Genomic DNA, 14,116 nt, shown 5'->3' on the forward strand with positions numbered 1-14,116 from the left:
GAAAGACCATATTAATAGTGCTCAATAATAATATAATAAAATATAATACCTCATGAATGTCTACACAAAATAAAAATACAGATTACATTAATATTTAGGGATACCTTGCAGTCGTTTATTTTTTTCTTCCTTTAGTAGTTTCTGTTAAAATAATACAATGACTCGTATGATGTAGAAAGCAGAAGAAAAAACACAAAAAACAAGGAATTAGGTCTCTGTAAGAGATGCAGTGTTGGTCATAATTGTACAATTTTACACTTAAAAATAGACCCCTAAAAGGTCTTTTATCAAGTCTTTGCATTCTTTTCTGAAGCTTTTCTCTTCATATAACTTCATTCCCAAATTCCAGAAAAAAACAAAAATCTGTGATAATCCAATAAGACTTCAGTTTGGGTTGGGTTGTACAATAGCAGTATATAGTGCCTCAACCCATGATGCCGAGGATGAGTCTGGTTTTCTCTTGGTCATTGCTGATATGCCAGAGATTTTCAGTAGCTTCATTCAACAGAATGTGGTAGAGTGGAGAGAAGAGAGGCAGCCCGCAGACGACGATAAATACAGTTTCGAAAGCTTAACAGACGAAGGCTTCAGGTTGTTGGGGAGGAGATTGAAACGTCCCTTCGGAGAACTTCGAGGTGAGGCGCTCCAAACCGCAAACTGTAACAGTTTCTATACTGACGTTTAGACTTTATCCCTACACCCAGTAACAGCAGTACAATATAGTCCTTTTCATCTTGGCCCTTCACTTTTATTGGGAGTAAAAAGGATTCAGAATTCTACCCTTTTATATATAACCTCAAAAATAACTTTATAAGAAGGAACCTGGATTGTAGGCCTTGTGGGAATTAACAGCCACTACTGTTAAGGAACAGTCAGAAAGGCTAGCGTTGCTAACACTGAATGAAAGTGAATAGCATTCAATCAGCATTGTGCAAATGCTTTCATTCATTGCTAGCCATTTTAGCATATCTGGTTGAGCTTTAATGAACTAATTTAATAGCATTATCCTATGAGCTAAAGCCTCAAGGGAACTGCCTTGCCCTGCTCAATTGAATAAAATGACTAGTGGTCCAATTTTAGGTGTTTGTAACTCCATGTTTAGGTGGCAGTATTCCATCACTGTTCCTCACAACCATGCATTAACATTCATATCCATACACAATAAGGAATGAACTAGTAGGCTGTGGTATTAGGCAGTCCTTATGAAGGACATTTCACGCATCAGATTTAGTCTTTTTTTGTAACTGAGGTCTAAGGCTTAGCTAAAGGCCTAAAAAACAACCTCAAAACTACACCTGGTATATTTATTGGCTATAATATCAAACCTAATCTCATCCAGTCAGCAATGAGACACATTTTGGACCATCAGTTCATTTCTTCCCTCAAACAACAACCAGTGAAATCTCAGTAGAAGAGGGGAAGTGCCAGCTCAGGCTGTAGTTTATCCACGGTGATATCCTGCCATCATCTTCTCTTCCCTTCGTTTCGGTCCAAGCACAGTGTTGACTCAGAAGGAGGCTTTGCGCTACGAGTTTTTGGAGAATTTCAAAGGGCCGACGGTGCATGCAGACAGGAAGTGGAATGTTCAATCTAAATATCCACGACTCCAATAAACAGCTGGTAGATGGAGAGGTGATGGAACGTCTTAATGCCATCATCTTTTTCCTGCCGGAATGTGCTGGGAAAATGTGTTCAAGGGTGTGCTGGAGTGTGGGTGGATTGGGAAGGGGGAATCGTTGCCCGAGTGTGGTAACTGATATGCTTTAAGAGTCATGTGTGTTGAGCTTGGAGTAGAAGGACTACAGCACTTTCCTAATGATTCTGCATCTCCTGTACATCCAGCATGGAGTCCACAGGTCCAGAAACACTAGCTTTTATCTGCGACAGAGGAAAACAAAAGTGCAGAGTTAAAGATTTAGATGTGGATGTGTATGGATAGTGTTCTAAATCACAGTCATGATCGATATATTTTCCACTTATAGCTTATAGAAACAAGCAAAGAAATTCTATTGAAAGTGCAGATTCTCATCTTCCAAATCAACACATCTGTGAAATGTAATGTTGTAAATAGACAAGATGTTTTTTTTTAATCTGAACATTATATTGAGACAAATGCAAAAATACATAAACATTAAAGTAGATTAATAGTACATATCACTGCTGTTGGAACAAAGCATTTTACCAAAATGGTAACTTTACAGGAGAAGGAAAAAACCTACTTTACTTTTAATGTAAGTCAATGGAACCAGACCGCAAGTAATTTCAGGTCATTAATCATGAAATGTATACAAAATGTAAAGGACAACAAACATTTCCAAATTATATCAAAAACTGAAAAAAATGACACAAATGGAGATGAGGTTTGGTTCCGAGAGCAGCGATATGTCATACTGCTGCTATAGCAAAGCTTCTAAAGGCTAAATAAAGGCAAATGTAGCGGAGTAGTACCTTTGTTCTCTTCTGAGTCAGTAGCTGCTTCCTCTGGGTGCTTTTGGCATAGCTGGTTATATTTAGTTTCTACATCCTACAGAAAGGAAATTCAAGTGGTAGGATCAGAGTTGAGCACAACAGTATAAACACCACACTGATGAAGTCACTGTCAGCTAACCTGCATCTGGTTCAAAAAAATCTCCTGCGTTTTCCTATTTCCATTACCCTTATTCCTTTTTTTAGCACTAGATATACACTCAAATTAGCAATATATACAGCACACTGTCAAATTCTGGTGTAGCTGCTGTTACCTTCAGTTGCTGCAGGTTGGCCTGGAGCAGGCGTAAGTGGGTCATGACCTGTCTGCTGAGGTTGGGTCCTCCGCTCTGTGAGGAAGAGGAGGAAAGGAGCTTCTTCAGGTCGATGCCGGAGTCTCCCGCTGCCGTCGGCTCAATGCTGCTGCCCTGAACATCATCATCAGTACTGCTCTCACCCGAGCCACCATAACCCTCCAGCACCATGTAACTGCCTGCTGAGAGAGACAGAGGGGGAGGGAGAGAGAGAGAGAAAAGGGCAATAACAATATGATGGGATTATCTTTTAATCTTTACACAGCCATAGACAAAAACGTCCATGTTAAACTGCATATACAACCAAAACAACGAAAAAACCAAAAACGGACAATTTCAAGACAGAGTGGTGAATGTCTAGGGCTAGTTTGGAAAAAAAAAATTCAAGATGTGAGGAGTTTCTGCAAGACACAGAAAAACACTTCTGTTTTAGCTCACAGAGGCAAATCTTTTGATGGTAATAACATGTCCACAAAGTAAATAGAGCAGCACAGATGGTTGCTGTCAGACAAAAACCTTGCATCTCCAAAATGGTAACTTTGCAAGAGAATAAAAAAATGTCCTTGACTTTCAATGGATGTTAATGTAGACTTTATTCCAAGCCATTTTGAACCATTTTACTGGTATTTTGACACTGTGTCAAAAAATAAACAACAAAAATGGAGACACAAATGATGATATACTTAGTTTAACAGATGAAAACATGAGTAGCTTCCTACAGTGGCCAAGTGATTAAAAAATGACACTGACAAGAAGGAAGTACAAAACTGACCCACCACTGTTAAGCCTGTCAAAAGTTTTAGCAAAACTCCACATGTGAATGACAGATTAGCATGTGTTGATCATACTGTTTACCAATGTCAACACGATTTATTACTTAGCATCCTTCTACAAATTACATTTATTCAAATATGGAATTTTTTAAACCAATGTTGCATGGATAAGTTGTTTCTGGTTATGCAAATTAACTCAAAATCCAATATGGTCTGAGAGGCTGTGTTGGTTGGCACAAGACAAGGAATCTGAAGTAAATACAATCTTGACTTTTCGATTCACATTTCAAAAGATACTGCTGGGTCACCTGGTTTGCATAAATACCCTGGGGAGTAAATGAAATTTGTAGATGGACAGACAAACAGGCAGACAGACAGGTGGACATACCACAGTGCCCTAACAAGGATGTCTATGTGATCTCACCATAGTCCTCTGAAGTCTCGAAGAAGCCTGTATCTCCAGAGGGCAGCTCCTGAGTGTTTTCTGGCCTGGTCTGCACCGCCTCGGTCTTCTCTGCGCCATTCTCGACTGCGCCACTGGGGGCAGCACAGTCCTCTGGACCCTGCCGAGAGCCTGTCTTCAGCTCATGTTCTCGAACCTCCCCTCTTTCTCGGTCCCTTTCTGCCTCCTCCTGACTGGCCATGTGATTGATCAGGAGCTGCCTCAGAGCAGCCACTGAGAGAGAGAGAAACAGAGAGAAAGAAAGTGAGGGTAGTGTTGCTGCAGGATTTAAATAGTAGTAAGAGGCACACAAGGCCTTTACACACTAAATGTGATTCATTCAGAAGACAATACATCAATTCAAGCGTGTGTATAACTGACAGTATCTTGCACACCACTCTACGCTTCTTTCAGGATCTTAAACTTTATTGACTTTCACTTACAGCTTAGCTCTCTGCAGCTCAATTTGAGCTGATTTCAGAGATGCAGCTTCACAAAAGACAAATTACAAAACAAACGGGCTGAATGTCTTCAAGTGCAAATAAGATCTCCTTTGCTCCTTAAAGAAATGCTTCCACATGAGCTATAAAAGGAGTTATACACCGAAAACGACGCAGAAAAGGACATGAAAATGTAAAATATTAAGATGCTGAATAAGTCAGAATAAATCGCATTTAGTGTATAAAGGCCTTAAGAGTGATAGGACATTCACGCTTTGAAAATTATATCAGGGCACTAATGGCAATTTAAAAATCTCTCGGTAATCTCTCAGAATGATTCAATTCTGTTACAGCTCTTTACATAATGATACATAATGATTCTATGCATAATGAGAATTCAGAATTCTTTTAAAAAATACCTGGATTACATAAATGTGACTGTGGTAACTATTTAAACAGTAGTACAATGCTGAGGAGAAAACAATACACCAAGTCTTTTTGCTTCATTTTTTTATATTTATGTTTGAAATGTTTATTTTGGCCAAATGAGAGCATATATTGTTATTTACTTAATTTATTATTTTTTTTTTTAATTGATGCAGTTGAATTTTCACGTTCAGATTCCTGTATCACAAACACTGATGCTTTTTTACATTCCTAGGCTTCAGTAAGCGCTTCACTAGCAGTTCTGAAGTTATAAACTGAAGTAAACTAAACTGGCATTCGTGGCGAGAATAAACACTCACAGTTTCGGAGCGCTTCATCTGCCATCAGTGGAGGCAGGTCAAAAACCTCAGAGTCCTTCTCTTCTATCGCAATGGCCTGCCGCGAGCGCTGCTTCAGGAAGGGAAGTTTGTTGGCTAGTTCGGCATCCAGGAACGCCTCTTCCTCATCCTCTTCATTCTGAACCTGCAGGGAACCCTCCGCCTCTTCTTCATCCTCAGACTTGGTCTCAAATGGGTTGGTTCCTGCTGAAGGGGTTGGCATTATCTCCAAACACGAGGTGGCATCTTTTTCTAGGGCAAACATAAAACAGAAAACTTATAGCAGAGCCTTTTGCAAAAATATCGTCTGAATAGAAATTTTGAATAGATGTTATTTATACAGCAGTTGTTTTGTTATTCAAGTAACAACAGAGGTCACTTTACTCTGAACTTTATTTTTGGTGGAAGAAATTCCCTGCATTAAAAACCATGTAGTCACTGTCGGAACAAAACCTTCTATTATCATTTTTAACATTTTGTTTGTTTAATTTGAAAATACCAGCTGCCGTTTAGACAGTGTCAAAAGTTCATGATGAACGGATCAAGACAAATAATCCAAAATGACCTGGAATAAAATCTTGTTGCATTAACTTACATAGAAAGTCAAGCATGTTTGTTTGCTTCTCTTGTAAAGTTACTTTTTTTTCTGAGGTACGAGGTCCTGACAGCAATGACATATTTGAAACAATGGTTGGGGCTTCTCTGCTTTATTTGCAACAATGTTGTATAAAAGCAATAAAATGCTCGACGAGTAACATTATGGCTGTAATGGTTCTAACTGCATTCCCCTTTGAGTCGATATCATTTACAGTAACACATTTCTTCTCGTGTTCTATTGCTTATTCAGTCACTTTAGCTGTTTTAGGTGAAGTGCTCCTCTAAAAACAACTGTGTGGTGGTAACTTTTGATTTTAGGGATAAAAGTACAACTTTTTATGCTGAAAGTTCAGGCAAGATTAATCAAAGCATGTGCGACTTCAGTATAATATTTTTGAACACTTTATTATGGATGACTCAGATACCTGGGGACTGGTTGCTTCCAGTGGAGATGCGATCTGGATCTTTGTTCATTTTCGGCACGCTTGAGTTTATCATCTCAACAGCTTCGCGCTCACCACTGCAGAAAAGGTAATACACATGTAATAAGCAAACTGATGAAAGGCAAGATGAATGATCAATCTACAGGAACGCTACAATTTTATCAAACAAACTAGCCAAAATGAATAATTTTTTACACATATAGTAGAAATGCCTTGGCAACAGCATGAATTTTTCATTTTCAGCAGGCTGAACTCACTCGGTCTGAGGTAATGGAATTATATTCAACTGCTGTCTCTTCATACTCTCTGCTCTCTGGGTAATGAGACATTGCCACCTGCATGACAAAAACAATACACAAATACAACGATAAACAAAAAGAAGTGAAAGAGCTGTAAGAGTCTCACTCAGTTTCTCAAAGGCAAACAGTTAAGGCAAAAACATTAAATCCTTGAAGTAAAATGTCTTATGAAAATTTGAACGCTGGTAACGCTGACTGAAAGATGGGTCATACTACTTGATCTACCTCACTTCTATTCACCACCAGGCACATTAGCGTTTTTGAAAAATTGTTCTGCCCCAAACCCAAACCATTAAAATCCACTGACTGAAATGAAGAAAAACAACAACAGTGAAAGTACCGAATGGTCGACCTTAGACTAAGAGTCCTGAACCAACATCACGTTTTACCTCTCACCTCTTAAAGAACAGCCTCAAAAAACTGCAATGTTTATCATTTTTAAAAAACCAAATAAATCTCCAGTGGAAACCTGATCATGTATCAGCACTCTTAGTATAAGACACAAAAGCTTTCTATCCTAATTTTCTTCACCAGTTTAATGTTTGTTACCTAGAAAATAGACGGTACTGTATGTTGCATAGCTATCACATAACTATGTCATACAGTGTCAGAAACCACATAAGCAAGTCAATTTGACATTAATCGATGCAATTTGAGGCAAGTGTGATGATGGATGCATGTGGTTTGCACCAAGCAAATTGATGAGGTATCTGCTCGCTATATTAGCTTCCTAGCTCCACTGCAAATTAGTAATGGGTATACTGGCCCTTTTCAGTGAGCCAGAACAGTTTGGCTCTGCTCACAGATAAGAGCTTGTGTAAAGCCCAATCTCACACTCCCATCTTGACTTCATTTTCCAAGGACCCCTGGGCAGAGTTACGTTTTGTCATGCAAGCCATTACAGTTAAATGCAAAACTGGTCACTGAGTTTAACTGCTGTGTACTAGCTTTGTATTGTTTATTTATATATTACAGTTTACAAAAAGGCAGGCACATACTTGTCTACCTATGCCTTTTGAGATTCCTCCCAGATTTGCTGTTTGAAGGTTTTGATATGTATGATTTATTGAATAACGGCCCAGAAGCTGTGACCAGAAACCAAGGGAAATAAGATCAAGACAGGAATGTATGATTAGATTCCACACCGGCTCTTTTGGCTCCCAAACGGCTCTTTATTTAGTAGCATGGTCCGTTTTTCGTTCCATAAATTATCTATCATTTACTTTTCAATAAACTTTAGTCTTATGTAATGTATTAACAAAACTGCAATGTTTATCATTTTTAAAAACCAAATAAGTCAGACGTAGACAAGTAGTTCCACTGGATGAATTTTAAAAGTTAGGGATTGTGAAAAAGCAGATAAGCAAAAAGCTGACAAATCCACCAGCCAGTCCATTAAACATCAGAAGAACTGACGAGGCGCACTTGTAAACATGACTAAGAATGAAATGAAAACCGCGAAGAACAAAACCAGAGCCAAACCACCACAACAAACACATAAGCAATGTGAGTCAGCTCCCAATGTTTACTGAAAAAAGTCAGCTCAACAGCCATTTGTTCACAAAAAACATCACTAGTGCAAGCTTAATGTTCTGCCTTAATATTATTATAATGGAGTTACCCTGTACTTACGTTCTCTGCTCAGACACAGTCTGAGCCATCAGCTCGTAGATCTGTGCTCCATTATCCGACATGGACAGTACAAAGAATGACTTGTTGTCTGTGAAACAGCATATTGAGCACAGTGAGAAAATTGAAAGCCTCAGCATTCCCACAGAACTTCTTCAGTCAAATTAGGATTGTGAACAATACAGCATTTGAGCAGAAACAGAAGTCTGAAGACAAATCATATTCACATACTGTTTTATATTTGGGAAAATAATAATAATACATCACAAACAAGCTGTTCGTTTTCTACTCAAATTGGAGTTTTCTCACAGTTCACCTCCAGCACTTCAGGCCGACTCACCGGTAGCTACAGAGCGCACCATCACAGTGCTGAGCTTGATGATGGGGCTGAAGGTGTGTTTGGTCTCGGCTGTGCCCGCCAGGTTCTTACTGTGGCACTTCAAGATTAGCTTCTCGTCCTGCCTCTGCGTTAGCACCAAGATATCCTCCAGCAGGAGTGTGTACAGCTCTGAACAACACAAACACACTACATTATTTCACAGATCATGCAGATCATATGATCCATGAAGCAGTTTGCATAAGGTTGTAGTATTTTTATATATATATATTATATATATTTAGTGATGTTAATTTACTGCATTTGACAGCCCTAGCAACTATGTATGTAAATATTACTTTGCATATATGTTGTCATATATAAATATTCACTTGCATACAAGCTCACTTTGTGATCCCATAGCACTGTTTTAGTCTCTTGTAAATTTTAGATATTTAATTGTTTCTCATTACATATAGATACAAATGATTGTATGTATGCATGTATATGTCAATCTATTTATTTTCTACTGTAATAAAGGGTCACAGCTGGGACCTGAGAACTCTTACCAATTGTCTTGTCTTTGTTCACTTTCCAAGACAGTGGTCCCTCATGCACCATTTTTCTTTTGGTCAAGTCAAGACTCTACAGAAAAAAAAGCTGCTTTTGTTAGAAAATCTCAAACGTGATTTAATTAAGCATTTCACAGTGGCTACAGAACAGTTAGGACAGGCTGGAATAATCTTACCTTAAATTCAGCAATCATGGGAAGTTCACTTTGCTTCAGTGAGGAGAGATCCAGTCTTCTCTGGTAGTCCTCTAACCTCTAAAGACAAAAAAGGGCAGGAGAGAGGCTTAGTGCAGCTTTGAGACTTATCAAGACATTATAAAGTGCTGCTGTTTTGAAGTGAACTGATAACAGTTGCTGCACGGCTTCACACCTGTTTATTCTCAGCCTCTTTCACTTCCTGGTTGACATGGTTCAGGATCTTCCGGCAGCATTCGCCAGCTCGTTTAACCTTGCTCTTCTCCTCTACATCCTCTGTGGGAAAACAAACACACACAGACGTGAGTTTTGGATTTGTGGAGAGGAGGAAGATAATAGAAGATGATAGAAGAGGGGAAATGGGGGATTTAGTACCGGTGTATTTGGCGATGTTCTCAAGCAGGAGAGGATATTTGGTCAGTCTCTGCATCTCCACAGGAATGATGTCTTTCAGTTGAAGTCTACGGCACTGCCGATTACTCTCCGCTTCCTGAGACACACATATACACGTTTTTATAAACACGTTGCGACATGGTCATACATATATCTCATATGTACTATGTATGCATCATCAACGTTCATACAAAACCTTGTATCTCCAAATGGGAACTTTTCACTTTACATTCTTAACTTACAATGGAAGCCTATGTAACTTTTTTCCGAATAATTTTAGAGCATTTTTACCAGACCGAAACAGATTTATGCAAGTTTGTTTACTAGCACCGTTTTACGTATGTGATATATTTTTATTCACTTTTATAGACAATAGTATGTCATTCAGTTGCACAGTGTAAACATGGCACATCGCCTGAGCTGATCGACCATATTTAGTAAAGAGAAAATTAAGGAGCGTAAACAGAAAATCGTGTACTTTTTTTGTCAACTCTTCTTATAAGATTCATAGACCCTCTCTATGAACACCCATAGCTCTCTATGAAGCCTTTGTCTGACCTGTACGAATGAAGCAAAGCGCTGGTCCTTCTTCTGCCTGCTCTTTATGAGCTCCAGGGCGAAGGGCTGGTTACTGCAGAACGTTCCCACTGCCCGTTTGATCTTCTCTTCTTCTGCTCCACTGAACTGCAAAGCAGTTGAGACATCCACACAATGAGTTCAGTGTGCTTAAATTATCTACATTTATGCTGATCTATGTGAAGAAAAAGGAAATGACAGTGGACTAAAATAATTTTTCTCACCCAGGACAAAAGATCATCTCCTATAAGGTCTATGACCGCTGCCTCGTTCTTCTTCCGAATAGCTGTCATTTGTTCCGTTATAGACACTGAAGAAAGAAAGTGATGAGACTGTAATAATAATCAATGTCTAACTGGCAGTATTAACCTTCACTCATTGCTGGCTACAGTGACATTAGGTTCTGTTGAAGTGACCTTTAAAGGTTTTAGGACTGACTGACTGATTGGTTGCTTACTGTGCAGATGGACAATCTCCTCTAGGTTGGTGAATATGTTTTTGATGTCTGTGGGGGGCAAGATGGCCTCTCTGGTCATCCTCTGGTAGAACACGTTATCCAGGACTTTCAGCATCCGCAAGTGTGCACGTTCCGTGTAGAACAGCTCTGGAGAACCAGTGAGAATATCAAAGACAGTGGACAACAGACACATATTGCCGTCGTGCAAAAACCCTGTATCTCCATTTGTGTTTTTTTTTTTTTAACTTTTTTTTGGATAATTGAATAGACTTGCTTATGTGGTTTCTGACATTAAATAATACACGGTTATTTATATATAAAAAAAAGCACCACATAGTGTTACACAACTAAAGCAGAAGTAGCCGTCTTGAAGCCTGAATTTTTTCAGTTCTTTTCCCCACTTTTATTAATAAACAGAAAACATGCAGTGTCAAAAACGACATAAGCAAAACTACAAAAGCTATTTATTTTTATTTATTAAGTTATTTAAAAAAAAAAGCTGACAACTGAAAATATTCAAAGGCAAACGTGTTACGATTTAGTCATGCAATTGCAATATGCTAACAGGTGGCTTCAATTTTCCATTACTTGTTAGCTTATAGCTCTAGCGCAAACTTTAAGCAGCAAAGCATCAGACATTAGATCAAGTAGTATTTTTTTTTGTAAGGAATATTCACATCTAAATTCTGTCTCCAGTACAATCAAATATGTGTACAACAATGCCAGGCTTAATAGTTGTCTGTCATGGATTAAATAAAAAGAAAGCTTGCTAAAGGTGAATTATTTGAAATTCCAAATGAGTCAGGCGTTTGGAGTTTTAATTGCGTCATGTACAGTGCAGAGCTGGCCACAGAACTTAATAGGGGTTAATCGATTATTGGCCCAGTTGATGTGTAGCATTTTGTCAATCATTAGAACTGGTATTGTAACTTGTTTGCCAATACAAAGCTTAAATGTGAGTTATGCGCATCTCTAAAACCATGACTGGCAAACGCTTCTGGCCCAATGTCCCACACACAGCCTTATTGGATTGGTCAAAATATGTGGAGTACAACCAATCAAAACCTCTCCTGTCTCAATACCCACAGGGTTATTGAACTGGCTGAAACCCACCAGTAAAACCAATCAGATGCTCTTTTCTCTCTCTGTTTGCAAAGGATGCAACTACAGAGAGAAAGGGGGGAGAAAAAAAAAAAGAGCTGTACAAATTTTCGTTTACATCGTAATGAGTTGTGAGGACATGCTAGCGGATCAGTGGTTGATCAGCGCTGATGTAGTATGATCTGGCAAAAATAACAGCTCATACAGTACTTCACTCACTTCCTCTTGCTCATACAGCTTCATGGGGAGATTTTAGAGTCTGAGCAGTTGTAGTTGAGATGTGCTGTCCACTGCAGCCAAAACAAACGTGAACCATGCATGCTTCCTAAAACCTGTCTGAATTGTCTCATTTACTCAGAGTAAGCTTACTGTTCATGGGAGAAAAAGATGCGTTCTGCCATTTGTAGAGAAATTCTGAATACTGGTGCCTTTTTAGTGCTGTGTATTTGGTGGATTTATGTGTCACCTGGAGAATAACAGCCTGCAAGTTCACTTTATAAATAAAAATATTACAGGCACAAAGAAAAGGACTGAAGACTTAATGAACTGGTCTCTATGATAACAGACAAAAACTCTGCAATAATGAATAATAATCAGTTATGCCTTGATACCATTTGTTTCAGTACAAATATGAATGTGTTTTTAGTATTTGCTGATACTGACTCAGATTCATACTGAGTAACCTAATTAGAATTAAATAGTTGTTAGTGTAAATGAGTGCAGTGTTCAGTGCAGTAACAAATAAAATCTAGCTGATTTTAAATGACATGCTTTAGCTAGCTGTTACATTAGATACCCTGAATCGAGTGGTGTTGAAGTAGAGTAGGTTTTGTTCCACATCAGAAAAGCACTTCTGTACAGCTGTAGGTAAAGTTGTTTCATGTTTCATAGTTTTTGTATGTCCTATGCTCCTAATCTGTCTCTGTAGCACAGGGGCAGCAAAAACCACATCCGAGGCTAATTTCTTTTCAGTGGTTGGATGGTTGAGATGTAGTTCAATGTCCTCTAAAACCAGGAATACACTGTGCGATTTTAGAAAATCTTGTTCTTTGGTGACTCACACTGTGCTTTTGAATACACCATTGTGTACAGACAAAGCCAACAATTTATATATTCACACTGTACAAAAACGCTCGGTCTGCTACAGACAGTTCTGTCTACGGACAATTATCAAAAGCTGCTTTCCTAAAATAACACGCTGTGGGCCCAAGTACTGAGCAAACACACTGAGCTACAGCAGCTTTGCTTACTTGTACCACCCTGTGCACTGAAACTAGGGGGCGATGTACATGGTAGGACATTACGGTCTCTCTACAGCCTTTTACAAAGACAACTTAACAAAAAACAAAAAAACACCACCGCCGTATTAATGTTTATACCTCGCAATTCTACTCTACCAAACAGAGTCAAGTCAGGATGTACAGACTTTGGTAGCAAAAGTCACTTTTTTCACCAAGGCAGGATGTTTGGTGTCTGACTGCCACAGCATCAGCAACACTTCGCTTTTTGAGCTCATTCACTGCCAGTTTGAGTCATTTGTTCATTAGCACGGCAGCATCAGGTGGTATTGGATGTATCGGTGCATTTTTATGAGTACAAGTAAATGAGCGTGGTATCAGGCTAATACCCAGTACTAGTATTGGTATCAATTAATTCCTAACTACCAATAATATTAATATTAATAATAATAACAACAACAATAATAATAATAGTACTAACAAAAAGAAGAAGATGAAGAAGAAACATTAGATATGCTAAATATACGTGTTTTACTGCTCTTCATAGCTTTGAATTAGGGCCTCTCATTTAATCTTGTATTTGTTTATGAGCTTTATTTTTCGGGGGTTCTTTTTTATTGTTTTAAATAGCTGTTTGTAACTTTATTTTTAATCTAGTTAAACTTTATTTTAAATGATATCATTGCACTTTCTCATAATTTCAGAACATTTACTGTCCATGTACTTTATTTATTATTCAAATGTTAAGTGTCAGTATTTCAGTAACCATTAAGCAGTGTTTAGTTCATATTCAGTTTATGCAGGAATTCTGTCATTTTAAATTTTCACACTATATTTCAAATTTATGATATCGACCATCAGTCTCCATGTCTATTCATAATTGGTATCTGCCCAGAAAAACACACATTGGTTAACCCAGAAAACCTGCATGTTGTCAATCTTTAAGGACATTTAGCGTGGAACTGCAGCAACTACTAGCCAGAAAGAAATGTCAGGTTTTCAGATAAGTGTTTACAGCTTTTAGTTCATTTTCTGTCTAACTCAAGTACTTAGTATCAAAAGAAAGCACTGTAAAACCGTGTCTGCAATCATCCATCTCTGT

General features: G+C 38.3%; 1 protein-coding gene across 4 annotated transcripts in view; it reads right to left on the reverse strand.

Annotated features, from left to right (window-relative positions):
- Positions 1-983: 983 nt before the first annotated feature.
- Positions 984-14,116, reverse strand: part of arhgef12b (Rho guanine nucleotide exchange factor (GEF) 12b) — an 85,474-nt gene continuing 72,341 nt past the window's right edge. For 3 of the 4 annotated variants that reach the window (XM_036579830.1, XM_036579829.1, XM_036579827.1), the window contains 16 exons: positions 10,676-10,822; positions 10,443-10,528; positions 10,201-10,326; positions 9,625-9,739; positions 9,425-9,525; positions 9,232-9,309; positions 9,053-9,128; positions 8,508-8,675; positions 8,171-8,258; positions 6,497-6,574; positions 6,222-6,316; positions 5,182-5,451; positions 3,978-4,229; positions 2,742-2,962; positions 2,449-2,524; positions 984-1,878 (listed from right to left, as the gene is read on the reverse strand). In XM_036579830.1, the coding sequence (XP_036435723.1) occupies positions 1,868-1,878; positions 2,449-2,524; positions 2,742-2,962; positions 3,978-4,229; positions 5,182-5,451; positions 6,222-6,316; positions 6,497-6,574; positions 8,171-8,258; positions 8,508-8,675; positions 9,053-9,128; positions 9,232-9,309; positions 9,425-9,525; positions 9,625-9,739; positions 10,201-10,326; positions 10,443-10,528; positions 10,676-10,822 (1,988 nt within the window). In that variant the 3' untranslated portion in view covers positions 984-1,867. The remainder of the gene's footprint in view (positions 1,879-2,448; positions 2,525-2,741; positions 2,963-3,977; positions 4,230-5,181; positions 5,452-6,221; positions 6,317-6,496; positions 6,575-8,170; positions 8,259-8,507; positions 8,676-9,052; positions 9,129-9,231; positions 9,310-9,424; positions 9,526-9,624; positions 9,740-10,200; positions 10,327-10,442; positions 10,529-10,675; positions 10,823-14,116) is intronic. The other variant, XM_036579828.1, reaches the window with a different exon arrangement.

Source organism: Colossoma macropomum, unplaced genomic scaffold (genome assembly GCF_904425465.1).
Source record: "Colossoma macropomum unplaced genomic scaffold, Colossoma_macropomum, whole genome shotgun sequence".
NCBI lineage: Eukaryota > Metazoa > Chordata > Actinopteri > Characiformes > Serrasalmidae > Colossoma > Colossoma macropomum.